At 41.4% G+C, this 27862-nt stretch overlaps 1 protein-coding gene across 3 annotated transcripts in view; it reads left to right on the forward strand.

The window, feature by feature from the left end:
* SHC3 (SHC adaptor protein 3) overlaps positions 1–27862 on the forward strand; it is a 184015-nt gene that overhangs the window by 18075 nt on the left and 138078 nt on the right. For all 3 annotated transcript variants that reach the window (XM_073632953.1, XM_073632954.1, XM_073632952.1), the window contains one exon: positions 15581–15651. In XM_073632953.1, coding sequence (XP_073489054.1) covers positions 15581–15651 — 71 coding nt within the window. The remainder of the gene's footprint in view (positions 1–15580; positions 15652–27862) is intronic.

Consider the following 27862-nt stretch of genomic DNA (forward strand, 5'->3'; position numbering starts at 1 on the left):
GGGTAGGGGGTGGAACCAAGAATTGGTGCTCAGAGGTAGGTAGGGGCAAAGACAATGGGTAACTCCCAAAAGGGGGAGTTCCTGCACCTATTCTCTGAAAGCCCTGCCTAAACAGCTCTCCAATTGTATTTGCCTGAAGCAGGTATATGACCCTCTCATGCTTCATAGGATGCCAATTAACCTTTGGTACCCTACATTTATGGTATTTTAAAGCAAATTGTTGTGTAAGCCTGGCATGGAAACAACACCATAAAAGTTGATGAATATCAATGAGAGAATAAGTTATTGTGGAAGAAAAACTTTAAGGACAACTCCAGTTAAAGTAGTATTAAACCCAAAAGCATATATTATATTGCAGCTTACCACTTCTTAGATGTGATGGCTGCATTTATTTTCTTTTTTAGGCTTTTTCTTCTATTTTCATCTCGTAATAAAGCCAGTAAGTTTGTTGTTTTTCAAAAGAACAGGCTCTCCAGCAGAGCGTATCAGATACAGAGATGAGACAAACCATGTAACACTAACAGGGGTGCTCACAATGATCAGCTGTTATTTGTTATTTATAAAAACCCTTTATTCCGAAAGGAAAAAAATGAGTGTTGTAACTGTTTATAAAGCATTAGCTGGAGTTTGGCTTCAATTTGCTAGGTGGGTTCAGCAAATCATTGTGTAAGCCTATTCCCTACAGCAAAATGGATTTCTAGTTAGGGTCCACTCCAATAGGTCTGTTGGAGTTCCTTGAACCTTTCAACATCAAGCATCTTTTTCACAGATTTGTAAAGCTGCCACCTGGTCCTCTGGTCAGTTTTAGCAGGTGGATGTTCAATAGGGATGGGCGAACGGTTCGGCCCGAGCATAAGTTCCAGCCGACCTTTCGTTGTTCGGCTGTTTGGAGAACACTGTCATCATGACTTTATCCAATCATGGCTCATTCCCGCCCCACAGTATAAAAGTATTCTTTCAATGGCAGCCATTTTCAGTGTGATTTTGGTGTGAAGAGAGATAGAACAGGGCTCTGTTCAGTGCTATTAGTTAGTTAGTGTGCTATACTGTGCTATTTTGCTTCAATTGTCAGTGTAGAATATTAGTTTAGTGTCAGTTTAGGGATAGTGTGAGTGTAGTGAGGAGGACCATCATTCAGATTTTCATAGTGTGCAGCTAGAGTAGGGACAGCTCAGATAGTTTCAGTGCAGTGTAGTGAGACCGTGTCAGTAATCTTGACATTAGTATATAGCTAGAGTAGGGACAGTTCAGATAGCGTCAGTGTAGTGACGGTTGAACACTGTCTATTTGATTGCGTTACTGCCAGTTTAACGCCATATCGTATTGCGTGCGTTACTGCCAGTTTAACGCCATATAGTTTTGCGTGCGTTACTGCCAGTTTAACGCCATATAGTTTTGCGTGCATTACTGCCAGTTTAACGCCATATTGTATTGCGTGCGTTACTGCCAGTTTAACACCATATAGTTTTGCGTGCGTTATTGCCTGTTTAACGCCATGTAGCTTTGGGTGCGTTACTGCCAGTTTAAAGCCATATCGTTTTGCATGCGTTACTGCCAGTTTAACGCCATATTGTTTTGCGTGCGTTACTGCCAGTTTAACGCCATATAGTTCTGTGTGCGTTACTACAAGTTTAACGCCATATAGTTTTGTGCGTTACTGCCAGTTTAACGCCTTTTACTTCTGTGTGCCTTACTGCCAGTTTAACGCCATATAGTTCTGTGCATCACTGTACGTTTGGCACATTATATTGCAGTATATTATATTGTATCCGTGGAGTGTGTCTGTGTAGTGTGAGTACTCAAATTAAAGGGCACCAAACACCTCTTTACATTGATTAAAGTGCATTTACGTACAGATTTCAACTTCTCCTTTACATTTGCTTATAAGCACCGCCCCCTCCCACCCAATAATGTCTGGGAGAACAACAAGGAGAGGCAGACGTTCCCTTGGCACTGTAAGGGGGTCAGCAACTAATGTGTCCACAGGCAAAGGTGGACATGGTGGTCAGTACTCAGTCAGGGCATCATTTCCTCTGTTTAGTGAGTTTGCCCGTGCTATCCAGCCACAGCATGCAGAGGAGGTAGTGGACTGGCTTACTAAACCTTCCTCATCCTCCTCATCCTCTGTCACACAAGCAGAGACAAGTGTGCAGTCCCCTGCAGTTGCCAGAGTGGATAAACCTGCCTCCTTGTCCACATCTATTCCTGCCATAGCCCTAACATCAGCCATTGAGGATTCAGCTGATTTATTTGACCACAGCATCAGCCACTTGCTCCTTGATGATGCCCAGCCATTATTGGATTCAGATGCTGGTTCTGAGGTTGAGGATGACAGGAACATGAGCCTAGAGAGAGGGAGGAACACTGTTAGACAAATTGGCATTCATGTTCCCCAAGCCGCAGCTTATTGCCAAGTTGTCTCCAGTGGTAATGATGAAGATGGAGGAGATGGAGATGATGATGATGAGGTCACTGATGCGACTTGGGTGCCAGATAGAGCAGAGGAGGAAACTGAAGGTGAGGCGGCACAACCCCAAGGAGGCCGACATCAAGAAAGAGTAGAGAGCAGCCACCCTATTCCATCACATTCTGCAGCTGTTATCTCCCGGCCCACTCCCCACAGCTCAGCTGTCTGGGCCTTTTTCAGCACATCTGTAGCAGATCGCACTGTTGCTATCTGCAAACTGTGTCATAGGCACATCAAACGTGGCAAAAACACCAACCATTTGGATACCACATGCCTAATGCCGCGTACACACAGACGGACTTTTTGATGGACTAGGTCCGACAGTCTTTCCGACGGACTTTGCAGCGTAGGTCCGCCGGACTTTCAAATGAACGGACTTGCCTACACACCATCACACCAAAGTCCGACGGATTCGTACGTGATGACATACGTTTGTACTAAAATAAGGAAGTTCTTAGCCAGTAGTCAATAGCTGCCCTAGCGTCGGTTTTAGTCCGTCGGACTAGCATACAGACGAGCGGACTTTTCGACTGGACTCGAGTCCATCGGACAGATTTGAAACCGGAGTAATCCCGTCGGACCTAGTCCGTCCGGAAAGTCCGCTCGTGTGTACGTGGCATAACAAGGCATTTAACATCCAACCACTTAGCCCGTTGGCAAGAGCACCTAAAAGCTACACAAAAGGGGCACAAATCTCCTCTTTACCCACTTCAGTCTGCCCCTGTGATACCGAGTCATTACCTTTCAGCAGCCTCCACTGACAGGGATGATGGTATAGCACAGGGTGTCCAAGGTCCTAGCAGCTCATCTACCAGCAGCACACCACCAGCTGTAGACTGTAGCCGGCAAATTTCTCTGCCCCATCTTCTGCAGCGGAAAAAAAAATACATTCCCCGCCACCCACATTCTTGCTTTCATCAAGATTATCTCTATAGGGTTACGGTGGGAAGGCGCCACTGACTCCCAAAGACCAATTTTAACGCACCCGTTACTTCTATCCAAAGTCAAAGTGACACCAGAATGTATCTAAAAAATCTCTAATCTTGTTCCCAGTGGCCACATTGTGGCCTCATCATACACACTGGCTCCCCAGCTGTTGCTGAGCAAAATAAAGGCAGCTTGCAGGAAAAATGTCATTTTTTTTTTGGCTTTATAAATTCAATAATTGCTGCAGCAGATTCTAGACATGGTACAGATCTGCCACTTTACAGTTATGCCCCGTACACACGGTCGGACTTTGTTCGGACATTCCGACAACAAAATCCTAGGATTTTTTCCGACGGATGTTGGCTCAAACTTGTCTTGCATACACACGGTCACACAAAGTTGTCGGAAAATCCGATCGTTCTGAACGCGGTGACGTAAAACACGTACGTCGGGACTATAAATGGGGCAGTGGCCAATAGCTTTCATCTCTTTATTTATTCTGAGCATGCGTGGCACTTTGTCTGTCGGATTTGTGTACACACGATCGGAATTTCCGACAACGGATTTTGTTGTCGGAAAATTTTATCTCCTGCTCTCCAACTTTGTGTGTCGGAAAATCCGATGGAAAATGTCCGATGGAGCTCACACACGGTCGGAATTTCCGACAACACGCTCCGATTGGACATTTTCCATCGGAAAATCCGACCGTGTGTACGGGGCATTAGACTAAGGGGAACCACCTGGCACTATATTGGAAGGAATTTTTCTTTTTTAGGCTTTCACTTTAAAAATAAAAAAAATCACTGCTCATTTAAAAATGACGTTTTTCACAAACTTTTTTTTTTTTATTGATCCATGTCCCCCAGGGCAGGATCCGGACCCCTATAACCATTGTATGCCTAATTACTTGCATTTAAGCCTTCAAAATGGGCACTTTTGATATTTGATGTTCAGGTCCCATTGACTTTAATGGGGTTCGTTGTTCGGGTCCGAACGTTCGCGGTGTTCGGAAGTTCTGGTCCGAACCGAACAGGGGTCCGTTCGGCCCATCCCTAATGTTCAAGCCCCTGCTGATGCCTGCTTTAGCCATAAGGTGTTACAAGCAACTACTGTATATAGTGAGGGTCTTACACCCTTGTTTGTTTGAAGGCCTGTTTGTCTGCTGTGCTGCCCAACTATCATTTTTTGTATTACTTTTGAACGTCCCATCCTGTACTGTACTCCAAGAAACACATTTTATAGGTAAGTCAAAAATCCTTATAGCCCCTGCCTCTATTCATATATTGCTCCTACAGACTGCACCCTTGTTTTTTATTTTTCTATATCTTTTCTATACATGTGAGGCATTATCCCAGCTATTACAACTTTGCACCTTCATGACCTTTCTAATATATAAGCTATTTTTCCTAGCTCAATGCATAGAAAAAGCCAACATAAACTTTTATTAATTGTTATTTAAGTTTACTTTGTTGTCTGATGCTCTACAGTAAGACATAATTCATATAATGAGGTCTCTAAAGTCTGCATTTTTTAACACAGTATCCTTTTATTTAGGCATTTATTGGGCTATTGATTCATTTTGCTTTGAACATTTTAAAACCTTGCAGCATGCAAATTACTCACTAAAATGAAGCAGACCATCCCATATAATCCAGTCTGCAGGGTATAAATGTTGTGGTCCTGAATGCTGTCCACCTTTCTGGAAAAAAATAGTAGTAGTAGTAGTAGTAGTAGTAGTAGTAGTAGTAGTAGTAGTAGTAGTAGTAGTAGTAGTAAGTGAGTTGCTTACAGTCTTTCATCACCATTGTAACTTTTTTTGTGTCTGTATCGGGCTGGACCTGTCAATTGTTGTCAACACGTTTTGACAGTTCACTAGCCCCTGGCATAACTGCTAGCGAGTCCACCTAGCTTTGCTCTTAAAAAAAGTGTCACAAACAAAACATTAATTTTAATGGAAATTGTTCACATCACTCTGCTACAGTTCAATGCATTTTGAAAAATTCTTGCATTTTTTGAATATTAATCTCTGTTAAAATGGTCTTTACAATTACTGATATGACACAAATTTGTATATCATGCAATGGTGAAGCTAGACATTCTTTCACCCGGGGCAAAGAATCAGTTTGGCGCCTCTGGTACCCCCTAGCTCCTCTGGTGCCACACATGCTCCTCTGGTCCCCTCGTGCTCCTCTGGCCCCCCACATGCCCCTCTGTTTCCCCCCGCTCCTCTATTTACCCCCCATGCTCTACTGTACCCCCATGCTCCTCTGCTCCCTTGGTGCTCCTCTGGTCCCCCGGTGCTCCTCTGGTCCCCCACATGCTCCTCTGGTCCCTCACATGCTCCACTCTCCCTCCCCCATGCTCCTCTGGTCCCCACATGCTCCTCTGGTCCCCCACATGCTCCTCTGGTCCCCCACATGCTCCTCTGGTCCCCCACATGCTCCTCTGGTCCCCCACATACTCCACTGTTGCCCCCTGTGCTCCTCTGGTCCCCCCTGTGCTCCTTTGGTCCCCCACATGCTCCTCTGGTCCCCCCATGCTCCTTTGGTCCCCCACATGCTCCTTCGGTTACCCTTACTCCTCTTCCCACTCATGTATCACTCATGTATTACATTTAGTACTGTACAATTGTTAATTATGTAACTTTTTTTGTAAATTCATTAGCCTGTTTTGAGTCAGTATTGCTGAAGAACTACATTTTAGCCATTATACTTTTGAATTAGACTATCTTTAAAAAATATGTATAAATGCTTTCAGGAACATATATATGGCATTAATCAGGTAAAAAAATAGGTAAATGTATTGATTAAAATTTATGTTTACTCTAGAAATGAACTTTTTATATGTGCTCTGGTAAATATCAAACTGATATAAGAAAATGCTTTCAATTGTAAAGGTGTAAAAAATTACCTGTTGATCCCAGCAGAAATCTATAATAAAGTTATGAGTGGGAGATATTCTGATGTCTAAACCAGGAGTGAGCAGCATATGACAACACTATTCCTCCACTGTAAAGTGGAGAGAGTGTTTTCTTCCTAAAACTAGCCATAGACAAGTCAAAAAGCAAACGAAAATCTTTTGTTTTAATTAGTGTGCCAGCTGCAACACACAATTTGCGTGCCGGATTCAGAAGTGCCTGATCCAACATGCTGGATTTTGTTTAGAAAAACAATACAAATGATGACACAATCATGTGCGCCATTTTCGTTTTTCGATCAACATAACGCTCGGTTTTTGACTCGTCTGTCGCTGGCCTAAGTCCCTTTTACATGAATGGACTGATCAAGTCTGCCTGTAAGTTTTTCAGGGAGACCCGATTGGACCCTCTATTGTCCTCTATGGTGCCACAGGTGTAAACGGACATGTATCCAATCTCATCTGCTAAAAACAGATGGATGGGGATCTGTTCCCTTTCCGACTAGTGGATCAGATCAGATAGCAGTTAGGTGTAAACGAACAGGTGATCCATTTACATCTGACTGCCATCTGCCTGCCCAGTTTGGATCAGTGTACAGACTCCCCGCTGACCAGGCTGATACCTGGAGGAGTCCACCCCCCGTGTGAAAAGGGCTTGAGGCAGGAAGTATTACTGGCCGGATCACCAGGTGAAAAAGTAAAAAAAATAAAAAAGCCTGAAAAAAGAAAACAAAGGTAGCCACTACTAGTAAGCTGCAATATATTTAATTTTCGATCTTGTATTTAGATAGATTGTATTAAAATGATTACATTAAAATAAATATTTGAGCATCGCAAACAATTAAAACAGTGTTTATGAACAACAAAACTCAGTTTCAAGAATTGATAAAAATGTTAATTAGTGTGCTAGCTAAAATCAATAAAATCGCTTCTTAAAAGAATTTTCAGAAAAATCATGTGGCATTGTTTGATATGGAGAAATATATTGCTGAGTTGGTATTACCCAGTTATCTGTGTTGGAAAGGACAAGTGTCAGACTTTTTTCATCATAAAGAATTATCAGTTGCTGACAGAGGCTTTGGGTTGGGCAAGGAAATTATAAAAAAATGTCTCAACTTTTTATTAGTTTTAGATTCAAACAAAATTTTCCATCGTAGATTTTGTTTAGAAGTGCTACACATACTGTATGTATTTTTTGTTTTTGTCCAATTCTACCTAAATTACAAAGGAAATGCTATTAATTTTTTTTTTTTAGTAAATCTTCATACAACTAAAAGCTTTCTACATCTCATAAAAGACTGAATAATTGTACACAATCTATATATTTTTTTTAAACATCAGAATTATCAGATTACCAAATCATTGGAATGAAATGTTTGTGAGCAGCAATACTGTAGCAGTTACTTTTGCAGTACATTGTGGCATACCTTGGTAGCTACTTTTGGAGTTCAACTGAAAAGCCTCAAAAGTGCTTTGCATGTGTTATTAATTCCCTTTAATGTGCAACAAAACAGGAAGAGGAAAAAAATAAGAAATCGCTGGGACAGGTGTCCCCATTGGAAGATTTGAACTATACTGTTGATCACTGTAAAATTTTGAATTTTTGCACTAGTTTTTGTGCCAGTGACAGTGACCACAGGGATTCTCCCCATCAGGGACACAAAAAACACCACGAACATAAGAGAGGTAATGACGCTTTCCTAGTCTATCCAAAGCAAACAAAAATAGCTTTGGCTAGAGGTTCGGTCACATTAAAAAAAAAATGTTAAACGTTAGGTTATAATATAATAAAGTACCTTTTGTTGTTAAAAATATACAGATACACATACAGTATATCATGCTGTGTGCCCATTGAATGGGTGAATATAGATGAGCATTTAACTGCAGTAGTAGAGAAAAACAGAAAAAGCAGAGAGGGTTGGAGTGTGGTGGTCAGGTGCAGTGTTAAGAATTAGTTTGTAATCTGCAGAAATACTTCAAGGTCACTCATGGCATATATCACAAATAAACCAAAAATTTCCAGCACACTTACCAGCTAGCCTGCCAAAAAAAAGTTGTCTCTGTCCAGCATTTCACATTGTTTAGGTTGCATGCATTTCCAAATATATGCAGAAGACATAGTGCCCACATCAAGGCTTCTCTGTATTCTGTACTGCAGTCCTAAATATATAGTTTTGAGAGTCTCCAAGTTGGAGCACAGATAGCAGGGGATAGATTAAGGGCAGATTTGCATGGAGGGAGCCCACCCCTCTTTAACCACTTCCTTACCAACGTATAGACATATGACATCCACAGATGGGATCTACCATCCTGGGTGGACGTCATATGATGGCTTCGGGTTCCCGGCCGTCTGGGGGGCGCGCGATTGCCCATTAACCGGGCCGGACCGTGGATCTGTGTGTGTAAACACACAGATCCATGTCCTGTCAGGTGAGAGGAGAGCGATCTGTGTTCCCAGTACAGCGGAACACTGATCGGTCTCCTCCCCTTGTACGTCCCCACCCCCTACAGTTAGAAGCATTCCCTAGGAAACACATTTAACCCCTTGTGCCCCCCTAGTGGTTAACCCCTTCACTGCCTGTCACATTTACACAGTAATCAATGCAATTTTATAGCATTGATCGCTGTATAAATGTGAATGGTCCCAAAATTGTGTCAAAAGTGTCCGATGTGTCCGCCATAATGTTGCAGTCACAAAAAAAAAATCGCGATTGCCGCTATTACTAGTAAAAAAAAAAAAAAAAATATTTATTTTTAAAAATGCCATAAACCTATCCCGTATTTTGTAGACGCTATAACTTTTGCGCAAACCAATCAATATACGCTTATTGCTATTTTTTTTAACCAAAAATATGTAGAAGAATACGTATCGGCTGAAACTGAGGAAAAAATTTGTTTTTTTTTTAAAAAATTGGGATATTTATTATATCAAAAAGTAAAAAATATTGTGTTTTTTTCAAAATTGTCGCTCTTCTTTTGTTTATAGCGCAAAAAATAAAAACCGCAGAGGTGATCAAATACCACCAAAAGAAAGCTCTATTTGTGTGAAAAAAAGGACGTCAATTTTGTTTGGGTACAACGTCGCACGACCGCGCAATTGTTGTTTAAAATGCGACAGTGCGGAAAACTAAAAATTGGTCTGGGAAGGAAGGGGGTGAAAATGCCCTGTATTGAACCGGTTAAAGGCGCAGGGACACATGGGACACCCAGCAAGAGCACAATGGCAGCTGAAGGCATCTGGTGCATCCCCACAACCAACTGTACAAACAAGTGGCAACCACCCCAACCTATAACTAGCCTTTGCAGTAAGGTGCACATGGAAGGGCAACACCCATCACAAACAAACACACATGGCATATAACTCTTCAATCCAAGGAACAGTTAAAAACACTTAAAAAACAACCCCCCTTATGTTGGAGAAACTGTGGCTTTGCTGCTTCATCATCTCCTGTCCAGTTATCAAACAATTCTGGTCATCTGTTTTCTTCTTGGCCTCTTCCATTACTGGTCTTAAGTCAAACCAGACCTAAAACTGGGTCTTTTGGGTATAGGCATGGACTCCTGGCCTCTTGAATTTCATGTTATACATACACACTTATTTGTTGTGGCTAGGTTATCTCTTGCTTGACACTGGAAGCAACCAACACCCCCTGATTTTCTACAACAAAACAAATTCTAAATGAAAATTGCCTTTTACCAATATATGTTCGCTAAAGTCCACCTTTTACAAGACAAATTTACCCGTACCTGGTCTTCCTGGCTACAACAATCTTGTTGCACATTACCATCCTGATTGATACTTCCAGTTATAATCTACAAAATTCTTTCACATAGGCCTTGGACTCCATGCCTTTCCCATTCACCAACACACTGCCACTGTGAAATTGATGTTGCAACCCTATACCCTTTCTTTATAATACTAATTTTTACTTACTGCATGTTCATACCAGATCTTCTACTCCTTCTTCTTCCCCTTTCATCTTCCCTACACCCCCCCCCCCCCACTTCTCACATTGCAATTGTAAACCTGTAAAGAGTTATTTTTTTCTTTGCAATTAACGTTTAATTGTATTGTACCTTATTGTACCTTATTGTACCTTTATTCTCTACAGTAAAAGACTTATTGAAACTAAAAGCACTTAAAAAAAACATCAGATCAATCAACATTTGTTGCGTAATACATGCACTTTCTCAAGGTATTTGAATAACCTCAACCATAGAGGTACCTTTTGTTAATCTTTTTTTAACCTTCTTTTTATAACATCTGACCAACTACCATTGCTTGTGTAATACATGCACTTTCTCAAAGCATTTGGATAATCTCAACCAGGGAGGTACCTCTTTTTTTAATCCATGCAATCAACTTCTATAATTATTTTCTCCAGGTGAGATCATTATTCATTCTAACCATGCCCCCCAATTTAGATATACTGTACAACATTCTGTTACATGGACCTGTTGCCTGAGGCACACAAGAACAAGCTCTCTCCCTCATTTAAAACTAGCACAAGGGCAGATTGCTTTCCCTCCCCCTGTAGGCAACAGTGCTGAGCTCAGCCACTGCTGCTACAGGGGGGAAAAGAAAGTTGAACTTAAGCCTGGTAAACATGTGCCGAATATCGGTATTGGCTAGTTCAACAGAACGACCGGCTTCTGTAGAACGGGCATGCTGGAAAACCAATGGCTGCCAGCGCTGACCATTGTATTCTGGTGGTGGTGGTGGTGGGGGGGGGGTGTCCGAACATAATAGCTCAGCAGGGAGATCACTGTTGCATAGTTAGTACACCAAGCTACTCTCAAGCTCCTCAGTTTTATTTTGTTCAGCTTGCTGCAGTGAAAGAAACAAAAACCCACAGTGTGTACCAGGCTTTAGCCTTTAACAATACAACCATCCAACTTATTAAAGCTGATCTCAAGATTTCATTTAACTTTAAATAGATCATTTGGACCAAACTGATCCAAACAAACTATTTACTTCACTAACAGTTGCAGTGGCTGTGTGTGCTGTTGAGCTGTATGTAGCCTCAGCTGTATATACAGTAAAAAGTGCTGTTTTCCAGCAGTGGGGTGCGAAAGTCACGCCCTACTCCTTTGAATGAATGCAAAGTTTCCTCTGATTGGCTGAGGTTGAATTTGTGATGGCACCTACTGAACTCATGCATTGGGCACAATTCTAAGCACCACACATACACAGTAGTTTGTTTTACCGTTGCAGTATAATGCACATTACTGCAACACATACAATATCTCGCAAAAGTGAGTACACCCCTACACCCCTTTACATTTTTGTAAATATTTTATTCTATCTTTTCATGTGACAACATTGAAGAAATGACATTTTGCTACAATGTAAAGTAGTGAGTGTAAAGCTTGTATAACAGTGTAAATTTGCCGTCCCCTCAAAATATCTCAACACACAGCGATTAATGTCTAAACCACTGGCAAAAAAGTGAGTACACCCCTAAGTGAAAATGTTCAAATTGGGAAAAAGTGGCAATATTTTGTGTGGCCACTGTTTTATTTCCAGCACTGCCATAGCCCTCTTGGGCATGGAGTTCACCAGAGCTTCACAGGTTGCCACTGGAGTCCTCTTCCACTCCTCCATGACGACATCACAGGGGTTGGTGGATGTTAGAGACCCTGCGCTCCTCCACCTTCCGTTTGAGGATGCCCCATGGATGCTTAATAGGGTTTAGGTCTGGAGACACACTTGGCCAGTCCATCACCTTTACCCTCATCTTTTTTAGCAAGGCAGTGATCATCTTGGAGGTGTGTTTGGGGTTGTTTATCATGTTGGAATACTGCCCTGTGGCCCAGTCTCCGAAGTATGTCACAATATATATTGCTTCAGTAACTCACAATACATGTTGCCATTCATGGTTCCCTCAATGAACTGTAGCTCTCCAGTGCCGGCTGCACTCATGCAGCCCCAGTCCATGACAGTCCCACCACCATGCTTGACTGTAGGCAAGACACACTTGTCTTTGTACTCCTCACCTGGTTGCCGCCACACATGCTTGACACCATCTGAACCAAATATACATGTATCTTGGTCTCATCAGACCACAGGACAAAGTTCCAGTAATCCATGTCCTTAGTCTGCTTGTCTTCAGCAAACTGTTTATGGGCTTTCTTGTGCATCATCTTTAGAAGAGGCTTCCTTCTGGGACGACAGCCATGCAGACCAATTTGATGCAGTGTGCAGCGTATGGTCTGAGCACTGACAGGCTGACCCCCCACCCCTTCAACCTCTGCAGCAATGCTGATGTCACTCATGCGTCTATTTTCCAAAGACAACCTCTGGATATGACGCTGAGCACGTGCACTCAACTTCTTTGGTCGACCATGGCAAGGCCTGTTCTGAGTGGAGCCTGTCCTGTTAAACCACTTTATGGTCTTGGCCACCGTGTTGCAGCTCAGTGTCAGGGTCTTGGCAATCTTCTTATAGCCTAGGCCATCTTTATGTAGCGCAACAGTTCTTTTTTTCAGATCCTCAGAGAGTTCTTTGCCATGAGGTGCCATGTTTAACTTCCAGTGACCAGTATGAGAGAGTGAGAGCGATAACACCACATTTAACACACCTGCTCCCCATTCACACCTGAGACTTTATAACACTAACGAGTCACATGACACTTGGGAGGGAAAATGCCTAATTGGGCCCAATTTGGACAATTTCACTTAGGGGTGTGCTCCCTTTTGTTGCCTGTGAGTTGAGTTATTTTGAGGGGACAGTAAATTTACACTGTTATACAAGCTGTACACTCACTACTTTTCATTGTAACAAAGTTAAAGTGTCAATTTGGACATTTTAACTTAGGGGTGTACTCAGTTTTATTGCCAGCGGTTTAGACAATAATGGCTGTGTGTTGAGTTATTTACACTGTTATACAAGCTGTACACCACTTTACATTGTAGCAAAGTGTCATTTCTTCAGTGTTGTCATATGAAAAGATATAATAAAATATTTACAAAAATGTGAGGGGTGTACTCACTTTTGTGAGATAAAGTAGGTCTGAAGGAGAGCTACGGGATAACTACATTTTCAAATAGCTTAATTCTAATGACCCCATTCCCCATGCTAACTAAAGCTCAATTTACGTACCTTATATCAGTGGGCGATATAATCCAGGAGCCTATACCATATCAGGTGATGTTCAGTGGGAGAAGCCTCTCTGCTGGCTTACAAGTACACAGCTTTTCTCACCCAGCACCCCTACCACTGCACCTGCCTCTCCCCAACAACCCTGACACTGCACCTTTCTGCCAGCTAGCAACGCTGCTTTGCATACTTTACCGCTGCCTCCATCACTGTTAGACATGTGCACTGACAAAAAATTAGTTCGTTTTCGTTTTATTGTTTTTTTTTGCTTTTTTCGGAAACTCGAAGATTCGGAATTCGGAAAAACGAAAATTAGGATTTTCAAATTTCCGAATTTGGAATTTCTGAATTTTGAATTTCCGAATCTCGAATTTCTGAATTTTGGATTTCCGAATTTCCAAATTTTCGAATTCTGAATTTCCGAATTTTCGGATTTTTGGAAATTCAAAAATTCGAAAATTCGAAAATCTGAAAAAAAGAAAGAAAATCAAAATAACTTACTATTAAATTATAGGTATTGGAATTTTCTTTCAAATTTGGCTGTTAGTGAACGTAACGAATACAAATTTTTCTGAAGTTAGGAATTAGCCGAAATAACGAATGCCGCATCTAAACAAATGGAAGGAACAAATTAATAATAAATAATAATAATAAAAAGGTTTTATTATTACTATTGTTATTTATTATTATTAGAATGTTACATTCCATTCGTTTAGATATGGCATTCGTTATTTCAGATAATTCGTAACTTCGTATAAATTCGTACTCGTTATGTTCACTAACAGCCAAATTTGAATGGAAATTCCAATACCTATCATTTAATATTTATTATTAGTTAGTTATTATTTCAGATTTTCATTCTTTTGAAAATTCAGATTTTCATTTTTATTCTTGGTTTTTCAAATTTCCAAATTTTAGAATTTTTAAATTTATGAAATTTCGAATATTCGAGATTTCGAATTTCCGAAATTACGAATTTCTGAATTCCGAATTTCAGAAATTTCAGAAATTCGTAATTTCGGAAATTCGGAAATTTTTAATTCTGGAAATTCGGAAATTTCAGAAATTCATAATTTGAGAAATTCGGAAATTCAGAAATTTCAGAAATTTCGGAAATTTAAAAGACAAATTCAGAATTAAACGAATTGCACATGTCTAGTCACTACATTTGTAGGGGCATGCAGAGAGGAGGAGAGGCCAAGCCTGGACTTTTTGGGCTCCCTGCCTACATCTTTCTCCCTCTGGTGACATCACTTCCTCCTGAGTTCAGCAGCCTGTAGAGACCACTCAATCCTTCGACATTTGAGGGCCCTGTGTGTGTTCCCGGGGGAAGAGGGAGGAGGTTTACGCTTCTGAGATTAGAGGAAGAGTAATGCCAAACACTGAGATGCCCACCACCTCCATTATTACAGAAACCTTCCAATTTGGCAACCATTTTTTAGAAGTCTAACATCCAAATGTATTTATTTTTTGTTTTACTTTCAAGTTAGGATTTTTTTAAAATACAACACAACTATTTATCACTCCTCCCTCCTAAACTAATAAATCTTCTACATTTTCTATTTTGAACATGCGATCAGATTGAAACTAAAGCTTAGTACACAATAGTAGTTTTTCTTCATTCAACCCAGTAGGGCTGAACGAAAAAAAAACTGACAGCTCACTAACTATCTGATGTTAGTACAGCCATCTCCCCTGCTATTCTATTGTGCTCTGACAGGGGGACGGGCCCACCCGCCAGAACACTCTGGTCAGCGCTCTCAGCCATTGGTTGACAGCGCTGATCGGCTCCCGATCAGATCTTTTTCGCTCATGCCCTTTCAACAGAAGCCGCTTTTGTTGGACCGACTGCAGCACTTAATATCGACTGGTTTCTATTGAACCGGCCGATGCCACCCAACATTCGGCTTGTGTATACTAGGCTTAAGGGTAGGGGGTGCAGTAACAGATTTCAGTGACTACACTACACAGATCAACTCTGATTGGTTGTAGAGGGTAAGTGCATAATATAACTTTTCTTAGGTGTTAAATAAAAACCCTGTTTCTGAATTGTTTGTGTTATTGGATAATTGCTTTATAGGATGGCCATTGTAAACATATTGGCAGCTTTATTTGTTTTAGGCGCTTGTAGTTAATATTTCCTAATGTTTTGCCAACTCTTTTTCTTGCAGTACTTGGGATGCATAGAGGTATTGCGGTCCATGAGATCTTTAGATTTTACCACAAGAACTCAAATAACAAGGTAAGATTGTCAATGGCCTCTCTTCTTTTCCAAAAAAAGAAAGAAATAAAAAAAGTGCTACAATAACACGTTAAAATATCAATCTCTACCATTTCAAAGCAAAACTACTGCATCTAAACACCACAAACCAAAAACGCAATTTAATATTTTTTTTTTAATTCAGAGCAAACTCACTCATCCATCCATGTCTCCATGCTTTATTTTGCTAAGAAATCACTTGAAAAACACTCCCCCATCATTTATGACCTTAGCCATTTTGAGTAAGGACAGATGATTTATGTAGCATTTATATTCAGGAATCCATTTGCCCTTCGATCAGGCATGCAGGCACAAGGGTGTGCTTAGCTGAGAAAACCCCTTCTCCTGAAGACTCCTGGGATGTATGCCATAATTTGCTTAGGCTTTGAAACCGGAAAGTAAAGAAATGTCAAAAAAAAAAAAAAAAAAAAAAAAAGCGAAAAACAAATAAATATGATAAATATGATGTACTTTCCTATCTATTTAATATTGCTAGCAGCATAAGGATTAAACATAGTCAACATTGATTGAGAGAATGTTCTGCTTTAATGCCAACATATTACACCTACAAACCTTGGGTCTATAAAGAGTTAGAAATAATTTTCTATGCTATAGCTATATATTAAGAATGTTAAACTAAAGTTATCTTGATTCTAAACCACTTGTACTGTTTTGTGCTTCAATCTTGGGTACATTTATTTTTATTGTCTTAAGTTTAAAAGGTTTTTAGCTGATATTTCACATCTTTTTTTCCTATACGTATACAGTCTTTCTTTTACAAATAAACACTACCCTTTTCTTTCACTTTTGGTGGGATTTGATCAGACATGCAAAAAATAAGTTCTAACCAGTCCCTACTCTGTCCAAAACTAAAGAAACGGTTTTGGATAAACTTTAGGCTCCCTTCACACCTAGGCGATTTGGATCACAGGTGGAATGGCCACGATTCTGCCCAAGATTCCAGAATTGCGGCAACACTCAAAATGCGTTTGCGATGCCATTATTTCTGGCATCCCAAACGTGGGGTGATTTTGCTGCGATTGTCGAGTGTCAAACCGTGCTACAATCATGGCCAAAATTGCGGCCGCAAACGCTCCTGGCTCTGTGCCAACATTTGGTACATGAGCTTCTTTTGGAGTGGAGGGAGGCCCATTCAAGTGAATGGTGCCGCTCCAAAAACACTCAACAAAAAAAAAAAGCTAAAAAAAAAAACGAGAGGCTGCAGCTGTCACTGCAGATCGCTCAGATGTGAATGGAGCCTTAAATAACTGAGGTTTCCCTTGAACAATTTTTAAACTCTTCTCAATTATTAAAACTACACATAATTCAAGGTGTGACATCAGCCCAAACAATTAAAGCTGTTCTTAAAGCAAATGACCTAAATATTTTAAGTACTTCATATATTTTGTCCGCTCCTCTATATAGTTGGCAAAGATCACAACATTTTTAGCGTAGGTGTTAGCATTCCCCTCAGGCATAAGGCCTACCATGGCTTCACAAAATAACTAGCTCATTTGGTGAATTATTTAGGATTAATGCTTTGCTTCTGCTTGCAAAACCTTTCTTTGCATGCAGTTTTTGTGTCTTTTCTCTTTCTCTATATGTTAAGAACAGCACAGTGACTGATTCTTTGCTTTCTTTGGTAGATGGAAGTCTATTGGGGCTCTCATTATGTAGGAGAGAGCTGCACAGTATCTACTATACTATTTTTTTGTTCATGATTAAACAATGATGCTGTAACTCTTTGAAGGTAGTTAAAGAGACACAGTCAACTTGCCCAATGCAGGCAAAGTGATATTGGAGGAGATTTACTAAAACTGGTGCACACAGAATCTGGTGCAGCTGTGCATAGTAAGCAATCAGCTTTAGGTTTTATTGTTGAAGCTTAAAGTAGAAGTTCACCCTAAAACTAAAATCTCTACATCTACTTTCATCCACAATCTAAGACTAACCTATCTAGCCCTGTAAAGAAGTAACTCTATGAGTGACTTCACTTCCCAGACATTTCATAGCCGTTGTCGGCTGTCTCCCACACAGAGCTTCTGCCGCTGGAGTAGGGTTGCCACCTCATCCCTTTAAAACTGAACACATATTATTTACACAGGTTCTGTGGCTGATGAAGGTGGTACTTAAATTCACTTGGTGCCTTATCTGCATTGAATTAGCCTCAGAACCTCTGTAATTCATATGTGTTCGGGTTCATAAGAATGAGATGACAACCCTAGAGATGAATCGCTGCTAAAGGAGTGCGGACAACATCTTCCTCGCTGCAAGAGGCTACTTTACGTGTCACTTGTATACCCTTACGACAGGCTGCTAGTGAGACCTTCATTACTCTTGGTAAACACTGTATCTTCACTCTGTATAAACTCCTGTACCAATATCTTAACACCCTAATGTGTTTAGTGACCTCGTATATGTGCTGGTTACTTGTATTACACTCCTTGAGTATCTTCAGACCAGGCAAAGCAGTTTCAAATGCTTGAATAAATTAACATGGTGACACATACAGACAACAGTCTGAAATGGCATGGCACTGAAAATCCAGACTCTGGCAATGGCAGTGAAAGGGCAGCACAGTGGTGTAGTGGATAGCACTTTCACCTAGCAGCAATAGGGTCGCTGGTTCAAATCCTGACCATGACACCATCTGCCTGGAGTTTGCATATTCTCCCTGTGCCTGCGTGGGTCTCCTCTGGGTACTCCAGTTTCCTCCCACACCCCAAAGACATGCTGGTAGGTTAAATAGATCCTGTTGAAAAAAGTGTCCAAATATGTGTATTTGTAAGCGTGTCGCTTGTAAGCGTATCGGGACCCCATGGGGCAAAGGACCACGCTATACTGCAGATGGACACCGGCGGCAAAAGCACCCTGAGGCGATTCAGTTCACATAGGTAGTGCTATACAAGTCACTCATTCATTCATTCCCTCCGCCAGCATCTGAATCTTTTAGTGCCAGGTGCTGAAATGCAGAGAGTGTTCCAGTAACCGGAACACCAGTGCCACTCTGCATAACACACTGCACGTATTATGGATATGCCAGATATGTGTACATTTTATTGTAATTTTTCCCAAATGTCATGTTTTTATTTAGATCAGTAGACCATTTAGACATTTATAACTCCTTGATAGGGAGCTGTCCATTGTCTTAGCTGGTGCAGTAAAAAAAAGTCTTACTTTTTGAGTTCGGTAGTATACTTGTCTGAGTGTTGGTGCTGAGGAGTACGTGTACTGCACATGACGCCAATCAAATGCCTTTAGGGTAGATTATATGCCACTTGCGTATTTATGTCCAAATGGGTGTAATCTTAGCATAGACACTTGTTACTTAAAACGTGACTATTGGTGATTGTTGGGTCAAACCTCTCTGGAGCATGCCTTGACAATTTTATAGATTCGCAGATACATCTGTCCCTGACAAACAATAGTGTATGCCTGCTCCTGACAATGTCAGTGGTTACTCTGTAAGGATACTCAATTGAGCACCGAGGGTGGGAAACATCCGAAAATGGGACATCAGCTGAAAACATCCCAAGAGCGTCAATCAAAGGGACTAAAACAATCTGCTCATTCTCTCTTTCCCCCAGGCTGTAACTGAGTTCCAGGTCTTTTGGGGGAGAGGGGGAAGCATTTTTTTTTTTTTTTGTGTGTGTATCTGCTCCTATTTCCTCAATCCTTGCATAGGCAAGGATGATGTTGCCTTTTCCTACCCCCTCCCCACCTGCAGCCCCCTTGGACCCTTCAAACATCCCAAGAGGTTGCAAGACCAGTCTGCCTGTGATGTGCAATCATGTGCATGTGCAGTGGGGAGCTGTCTGTGATTATCAAGAAGTCACAGCCGGCTCCCAAATCCAAGATGGTGGCACTGCGGATCCAGCAGTAATGAGAAGATTTAGCTGTGGCAAAACAGCACTGGACTCCATGAACTAGTAAGTACCTGATTTTAGAAGTCACCAGCTACAGTATTTGTAGTTGCTGACTTTTCATTTTTAAAATTATGAATGAATATTGTATTTGATTTTTTCAGAGTCAAAGACTTTACTAGTACAAAATCATATGTGAGCAAGAATAGGCTTACCATTCTAAAATGCTGCATAGCTTTTACCATTAGAAAAAAATAAGGGCAGTGAATTTCTTCCCTAACCTTTGCTTGATACTGATGATACATATGATGTAGAATTTGATGCCTTTCTTGGCTGCTCACATCAGTCTCTGAAGTCCAAATTGCCTACCATCTAATGTTCCAACTATCAGCACAGTGTTACCTACTAAACTAATGGAAAATTTTTGGATTCTATGATGAAACTGGAGCAGCAATACATCCAAAATACAGAGCGTACTATAATCGAAATCAGATTAAAGTATAACTAAAGGCCCAAATCTTTTTCAGATCTGAATAGAATGGTAGGGCGTTAGAATCATTGTCAGGCACTTGTTACTGTCTGTGTCCCCTTAGAAAGATTTGCTTTCTCTATTTGTCCTGATCACCAATGCCATGAATGAAAATAAGGGTATATCCAAAATTTTCAGTTGCCTTGGAACAGGAATGGAGGGGAAATCTTCCAATAAGTACACATTACCATGACAACTGTCTAAGAGCAGATATCTCTTACATTATAAAGATATCCTTTCACTTTCTGTTGTAGCTATTGAAAGGAAGTGAAGGGAAAGTTCCTTAACATAATACAAATGGGAAAAAAACAAAACAAAAATAACTGACACCACTTTCAACCCTCTTTATCCAAAACCTTACAGGTTCCAGCAGTCAGAATGTAAAGGTGGCCAAACATATATCACTATGATTATTCAATCTATCATTAAATGCAACAAAAACAATCAAATTGAATGAACATTATGTACTAAAGATCCTCCATGTGATCGATTTTGACCCCCCTAAGTTGACCCGCTGTGCCAGAATTTTGTTGATCGCTTCTGATCGATCAAAAAAAGTGATTGTAATTCAAATTGATTAAGTGATCATTATTATAAGATTGTTATAATATATACATCATATATTTGAACAATAATTTTAGATGATTGCAATGTGTAAAATATCTTATGTTTTGAATAGTACAATATTTTAATCAATAATGGATCGCTTGTTTGCAATTACTTGGACCCAAATTAGGCACAAATAACCATGTGTATGGCCACCTTGAAATTATTAATGATGAATTGTTTAATATAGGCTGATAAACAATGGGTTAAGTGGATTATGAGTTACATACCTTTTGGCTGCATATTATAGCTTGTAAGGTGGATAGGCGATACACTGGCAGAGACAGAATGAACGTGCTTAGTAACAGAAACCAAATAGTGAAGCTTGGTAAAAACTCTGTGTAAATTTCGACCAGTTTATCATTTGCTTTCGGGGTTGCCCTGTCCGACTTTTTTCCCCCAACATTAAAAAACAAAATCGAAGGAGTCAGTGGAAAAAATATTAGCCAAACAGCGGCTGCATCAAACCAGATGCAGTCACTGGTCTGGCATTCTGAAGGTTCCCAGAGGCAGCTCTCAGAATACAATAGCCCAGCAGGGGATTTGTCTATCCATGCTTTATAGCTTGGGTGGGGGAATCTGTAATGCCGCGTACACAGGGTCGGACTTTACGGCAGACTTTGCCCAGCGGACTTTTCGACTGACTTTACGACGGACTTTCTGAATGAACGGACTTGCCTACACACAATCCACCAAAGTCCATCGAATTCGTACATGATGACGTACGACCGGACTAAAACAAGGAAGTTCATAGCCAGTAGCCAATAGCTGCCCTAGCGTAGCTTTTTGTCTGTCGAACTAGCATACAGACGAGCGGACTTTTCGACCGGACTCGAGTTCGACGGATAGATTTAAAACATGTTTCAAATCTAAGTCCGTCCAACTTATGAGCAAATAAAGTCCGCTGGAGTCCACACACGATCGAATTATTCGACGAAATCCCGTCCGCCGGGCAAAGTCTGCCGTAAAGTCCGACTGTGTGTACACGCCATTAGATGTATTTATCAGAGTAAAGCTAGCCTTGCTTGAAGAGTGATCTGAATGAGCGTTTTAAGCTAAGGAATCAATTAGACTATAGAAATGTTTTTTGTTTAAGCAGCAATAGTTGTAATTTGTCAGTTTTAGCATGCCTATTGAAAAAATATTTGTCAGAAGCCGTTCAAATATCTTAAAATGTTAAACACAGATTTAAATATACATGATACTAAATATATGACAGGGCTGGTGTTAGTCATCTCAGCTGCCATCTGGTACAGAGGCATCAGATGGAGCAATGTGAAATATGCATTTTTATCTATATATCAAATTATGTAATATAATTATTTTAAAAATCCAAAAAAGTATAAACAGCAAATGTAACTTTAAAAAAATAAAAATAAAGGCATGTAGCATCGGGGCCCTTGTAACACTAGCATTTCTATCGTCACTGTAGAATGTAAGTCACCAGTAAGGGGGCAATATCTCGCTCATTAGCCCTGCAAGGGAGGAATACATGGAGGTAGATGAGTATTTACCCTCGTATAGTAATCCTGACACTGGCAAAAAGTAGCCAGTGAAAGGAGTGCTATGCGGGGCTGTTTAAAGAAGGATTGCAAGTGGGTCATGGTCTTTAATTTACATGAGCTGCTTAAGATAGTTCCTTAACATTTTCAACAGAGCTACACAATAGGCTTAAATTGGAAGTAAATTCTTATTTTTTACTTACAGGTAAGCCTATAATATTACCTGTAGGTACTGTGGATCTCTCTTAATCACAGTTTAGGAGATATTCAGAGTACATGCAGCTGATGACGGAATTGGCGAATGCGTTCTGAAGGTCCTGCTTACCGTGCCGGACTTTCAGAGCCCATACCGTAAACGGCAGCTCCCGCGCACATGCGTGGAAGTGACATCATCGTGGCTCACAGTGCTGGGGCCCGCAAACCCAGAAGAAATACCAGGGAAGGTGTCAGCCGTCTCAGCGGTGTGTGGTAGCTGCTGGAGGGCTTAGTTCTAAGGTAAGTATTTCATAATGAGCTAGTATGCGATGGAAGAGGACTCCAGTGGCAACCTGTGAAGCTCTGGTGAACTCCACGCGCAAGAGGGTTAAGGCAGTGCTGAAAAATAATGGTGGCCACATAAAATATTGACACTTTGGGCCCATTTTGGACATTACATCACTTTTGTTGCCAGTGGTTAAGACATTAATGGCTGTGTGTTGAGTTATTTTGAGGGGACAGCAAATTTACACTGTTATACAAGCTGTACACTCACTACTTTACATTGTAGCAAGTGTAATTTCTTCATTGTTGTCACATGAAAAGATAGAATAAAATATTTACAAAAATGTGAGGAGTATACTCACTTTTGTGAGATACTGAGATACTGTGTGTGTGTATATGTGTGTGTGTATGTGTATATATATATATATATATATATATATATATATATATATATATATATATATAAAATTTTTAAATTTTTTTTGAAAGTTGATCAGTCCTGATGTTCTAAGAGACATAAGGAGTCTTTTGAAAGTGTATTATTTTGCCACAGGTTTTTTGGAAAATGTGGAAAAATATTAAATAATAAGATATCTCTAACACACAGCTTAGGCATACTTAGAATTATACCCCAAAACACATTCTGCTACTTCCTCTGAGTATGGGGATACCACATGTGTGAAATTTTTTCACAACCTGGCCACATAGAAAGGCTCAAAATCCAAAGACCACCATAAGGCTTTCTAGGGGCACAAAGTAAACACCTTAAATCTCACATACGGCATATGTATACTTACAATTACACCCCAAAACGCATTTCGCTACTCCTCCGAAATATGGTCATACCACCAAATTACATATCTATCACATCAGATTTTTGGAGGCACAGGAGCACCAGAACAGTGGAAACGCCAACAAAATGAGCACATTTTCAAAAGCAAATTCCCCAAATAGATTTTCTAAGAGGCATAAGGTGTCTTTTGAAAATGTCTTTTTTTGCCACAAGTTTTTGGAAAATGTGAAAAAAATGCTATGTTTACTTGCTAGGAAGTACAGGAGGCTAAACAAAGGGGGAACAAAATAGTACCTGTGGTGCTCTTGTCTGCTGTTGTCTGCAGAGGATGGATAGGACTGGTGTCTCGCAGGAACGTAGTCAGTTGGATATGCATATGGGTCAGTACTGGTGACAGGCAGAGATGTGGTCAGCAAACAGGCGAAGATTGGTCTACGCAGTAGGCTGAAACATGGTTGATTAACAGGCCATGGTCAGGACAGGCAGCAGGCAGAGACATGATCAGCAAATAGCCAAAGAATCAGTCCAGGCAGCAGACAAAAAATTAGTCAATTAACAGGCCGGGGTCAGTTCAGGTGGCAGGCAGACACGTGGTCAGTATGCAAGAAAAAAATCAGTCCAGAAGGCAAGCAGAAATGTGGTTGATATACAGGAAAGGGTCAGTTCAGGCAGAAGGCAGAGATGTGGTCGGTATGCATGTAACAGATTAACCCAGGCAGCAGGTGAAAACGCGGTCAGTTAACAGGCCAGGGTCAGTTCAGGCAGGAGGCAGAGACATGGTCAGTATGCAGGCAAAAGATCAGTCCAGGTGGCAGGCAAAAACATGGTCAATTACCAGGCAGGGGTCAGTCCAGGCAGCTGGCAGAGACTTGGTCAACATGCAGGCTAAAGATCAGTCCAGACATGCAGAAAAGTGGTCAACAAATAGGCCAGGATCGATTCAGGAGGCAGACAGAGGCATGGCCAATATGCAGGCAAATGGTCAGTTCAGGCAGCAGGCAGAAATGTTGCTGAAAAAACAGACAAATGGTTGGTAAACAGGAAATTAAATACAGGCAAAATGCAAGTAGTCAAACATAAGAGGAATACCTTCACCATGCCATCACTAATATAGTATGGTAGCGACTGAAGCATCCATATACATATATGCCAGGTAGTGCTTCATCATTTGGTCATTGAGATGTACACCTACCATGAATTCATTGTAATTCTGTACGCAATGAGGGCTTTGGACCAGACCATGATTTCCTGGATTTCCATTGAGATGTCTTGGTGGATGGAAGAAAGGACATAGGCATACCACTTATCCCTCCATTTTGGGGCCAAAAATTCCACATTGTGAAAACTTACTGACCCGCTCCCACACCTCAGCTCTGTGGTGACCAGTCTTTGTGGAAAGCCCCTAAGATTTGTTTGCACTATAACACAAGCTACAGTTTGCTGCAGAAAAAAGGTGTCGGAAAAATTGAATGCTGGTATAGAAATTGTCCCCATAGAAGTGGTATGCCTGTTGGAATAGTATGGAATGGCGGTATGCCTGATGGAGTTTATGTAACTGAATCTGGCACAATTACTCAGAATATATTGTTTGATGCACAGTATGCCTGTAAAATATATGAGGGACTCATCAATGTAGACATTTTTATTTAAAATATACATTTCAGAAAATATTTTGAAAAAATAATTGATAAGTGGTCTAATTTTGCAAAGCCTTTCATATTAGTAGTGACTTTGGGGATGGCACAGGATACTGTCATTAAAAAAATGCAGAAGCTTCATAATTATTTTATAGCGTCTCCTGGTCATAACTGAGGATACAATGGCATATGGTGAATGGGATGTGTAGACCAACGAAACTGCAGCTCTTTTTTTATTTTTGTGAGTCTCATATTTAGGGTTAGGCCAAAAAAAGTTTTTAAATTCACCAACTTTGAAGGGCTTCCACTTAAATGAATGAGCATAAACCGAGTTGGGATTACTGGGGCATACAGGGTCCCTTAGTTCACAATTGAATTGAATAAATCTTTGGGGAAAAGCACATAAAAAACTGAAGGGGTGGAAAATTTTCTGTTTCTACCTGAATGCCTGGTTGTGCTGTAAATGGGGGCATGATAGCTGCTGCTGAAGTAGAAGGTGGACATAAAGGATTTGAAAGTACCTCTGGGGCAATAGTATGGGCCCTAATCCTTTGTGGCGCTGATGTACCACCTCCCTACTTGTGATTGGCATTTCATCAGGATGTACTGCACCACCGGTGCTTGCCTGCTACAGTTCCATAGGATGTTCAGTGCACCTCACTCTTTTTGTAGGGACCCTTTCATCCTGGGTCAGACCATACCTGGGACAGGTGTGACCAGCGGTCAAAGACGCCGTGCCTGGCTGCACTGGTTTCTTAATGCTTCACATTGGTGTGGCTGGTGATAAGGGACACTATAGCTGTCTGCATTGGTGTTTGTATCACGTACCTGGTAGAAGAGCCTGAATGGACGAGCAAGGCCTCCCTTACCACTCTGACTTAGGGCCCCTGATAGAGCAAACAGAAGGCACCAAAGTACAGAGTCGCACGAGTGCCAGAAAGTCCTTGGTTGCAGCAGGGCGGCTGGTCCCGATCGTGCTGGAGAAGACACGAGAAAGCTTCAGCAGAAGACCAGCAGGTGGCAGCAGGTGCAGATGACAGCAGCAAGTAGCGAAGTCAGGCAAGCAGGGTCATATACGGCAGGTCAAATCAAATACTGGGTGCAGGCAGGATCATAGTCAGGAACAAGCCGGGTCAAGCCAGATCAGCAGTGCAGGTGCCAGGGAGGAAACCGTAGGTTGGTCACTGGACAAGCCGAGGTCGGTACAGGCAGAGTTCAAGGGGAGGTTTAAAGACGAGCCAGGTAGACAGCAGGAATCAGGATACAGGTTCACAGGATGCTGGATACTCAGGAGCTGAAGACAAAAGCAGTACCAGACCAGGTACTGGCTGGACTTAAATAGCGCCAACGTGGGTGCGCGCTAATGCGTGCACTGGCGCACACGGGTGCACGCAAGTGCCGATCGCGCACGAGGATGCGCGACGGCTGCTGTTTGCGCTCCCGTTCGCGCATGCGCACACCTATGCACCAAAGCCTGGTTTCTGTGTGCAACAGGAAAGTGCATTCCTCTGTGCCTTAGAAGTCTTCTGGGGGAACGAGGCTGTCTGCTGATGGGTGCATCCTGACAGTTTGGTATGTAAAACTGTGGCAGAACAGTGATTAAACTCACAGATTGCTGGCAAACAGCTCTGTCTTCTCTCACAGATGTTCTCTGTGTGAGGAGACAGAGTCAATGGCTTCTTTACTTTCACTTGTGATTGGACACAGTGCTCACATTGTACAGGACCAATTGCCCTGGTCCTGTACACTGATTTGTGATCCATTGTGTCCAAAGAACGCATCAATCAAAGGGCGCACCACTGCATGTCCTAGCGGCTGTGGATGAGCAGCAGAAGCAGGAAGACTTACAGGTATATCCATCCACATCCATCCAAATCCAGAATGACCTACCCGGCTGTTTATGTGCAATGTCTAAATGGGAAGTAGTTAATGAAGAACTATGATTACACATTTTTTACAATGTTCTGCTCCCCATGGAACAAATTTCATTTAGTACTTTTTCCCATGTAGCTAGGTGCTTTATAAGTCTAATTATGAAGTCACATCTGCTCCCCTACCCGCACAGTAAATCCAACATCAGCTTGGAAAGAGACAGATCTATCGTAACTTCAGCTTGTCTCGGCTCAGAACACTTTTTTGAGACAAGAGGAATGCATTCCTCTTGCCACAGCTTGTCTTAGGAAAGTACTCTGAGCCGGGGGCGGGGGGTGCAGATCGGACTTAATAACTAGACTTAGGCTCTTTTCACACGGGTGGCCTTATTGGGCCCGCTGCGCAGATTTTTAGGTGGTCGTGATCGAACCTCTATGGAGAGGCAGATGTCAATGGACATTTGTCCATTGACACCTGCCGATATCCGATCCTATCCATCAAAAACAGATGGATGAGGGATCCGTTCTCCATCTGTCTGATGGATTGGATCAGATGACAGTCGTATGTAAATGGACAGGCGGTCTGTTTACATTTGACCTCCCATAGAGGAAGGCAGGCTGTGCGGACACGGATCTGTTCACTGATCCTCGCTGAGCAGGCGGATCCACTGGTGGAGTCTGTCCCGTGTGAAAGGGGCCTTAGAAAAAACCTAGCAACATGAAAAAACATGAAAAAGATAATCTTGATGCACAGTATCTCACGAAAGTGAGTACACCCCTCACATTTTTGTAAATATTTTATTGTGACAACGCTGAAGAAATTACACTTTGCTACAATGTAAAGTAGTGAGTGTACAGCTTGTATAACAGTGTAAATTTGCTGTCCCCTCAAAATAACTCAACACACAGCCA

The sequence above is a fragment of the Aquarana catesbeiana genome, linkage group LG01, assembly GCF_042186555.1.
Source record: "Aquarana catesbeiana isolate 2022-GZ linkage group LG01, ASM4218655v1, whole genome shotgun sequence".
Lineage (NCBI taxonomy): Eukaryota > Metazoa > Chordata > Amphibia > Anura > Ranidae > Aquarana > Aquarana catesbeiana.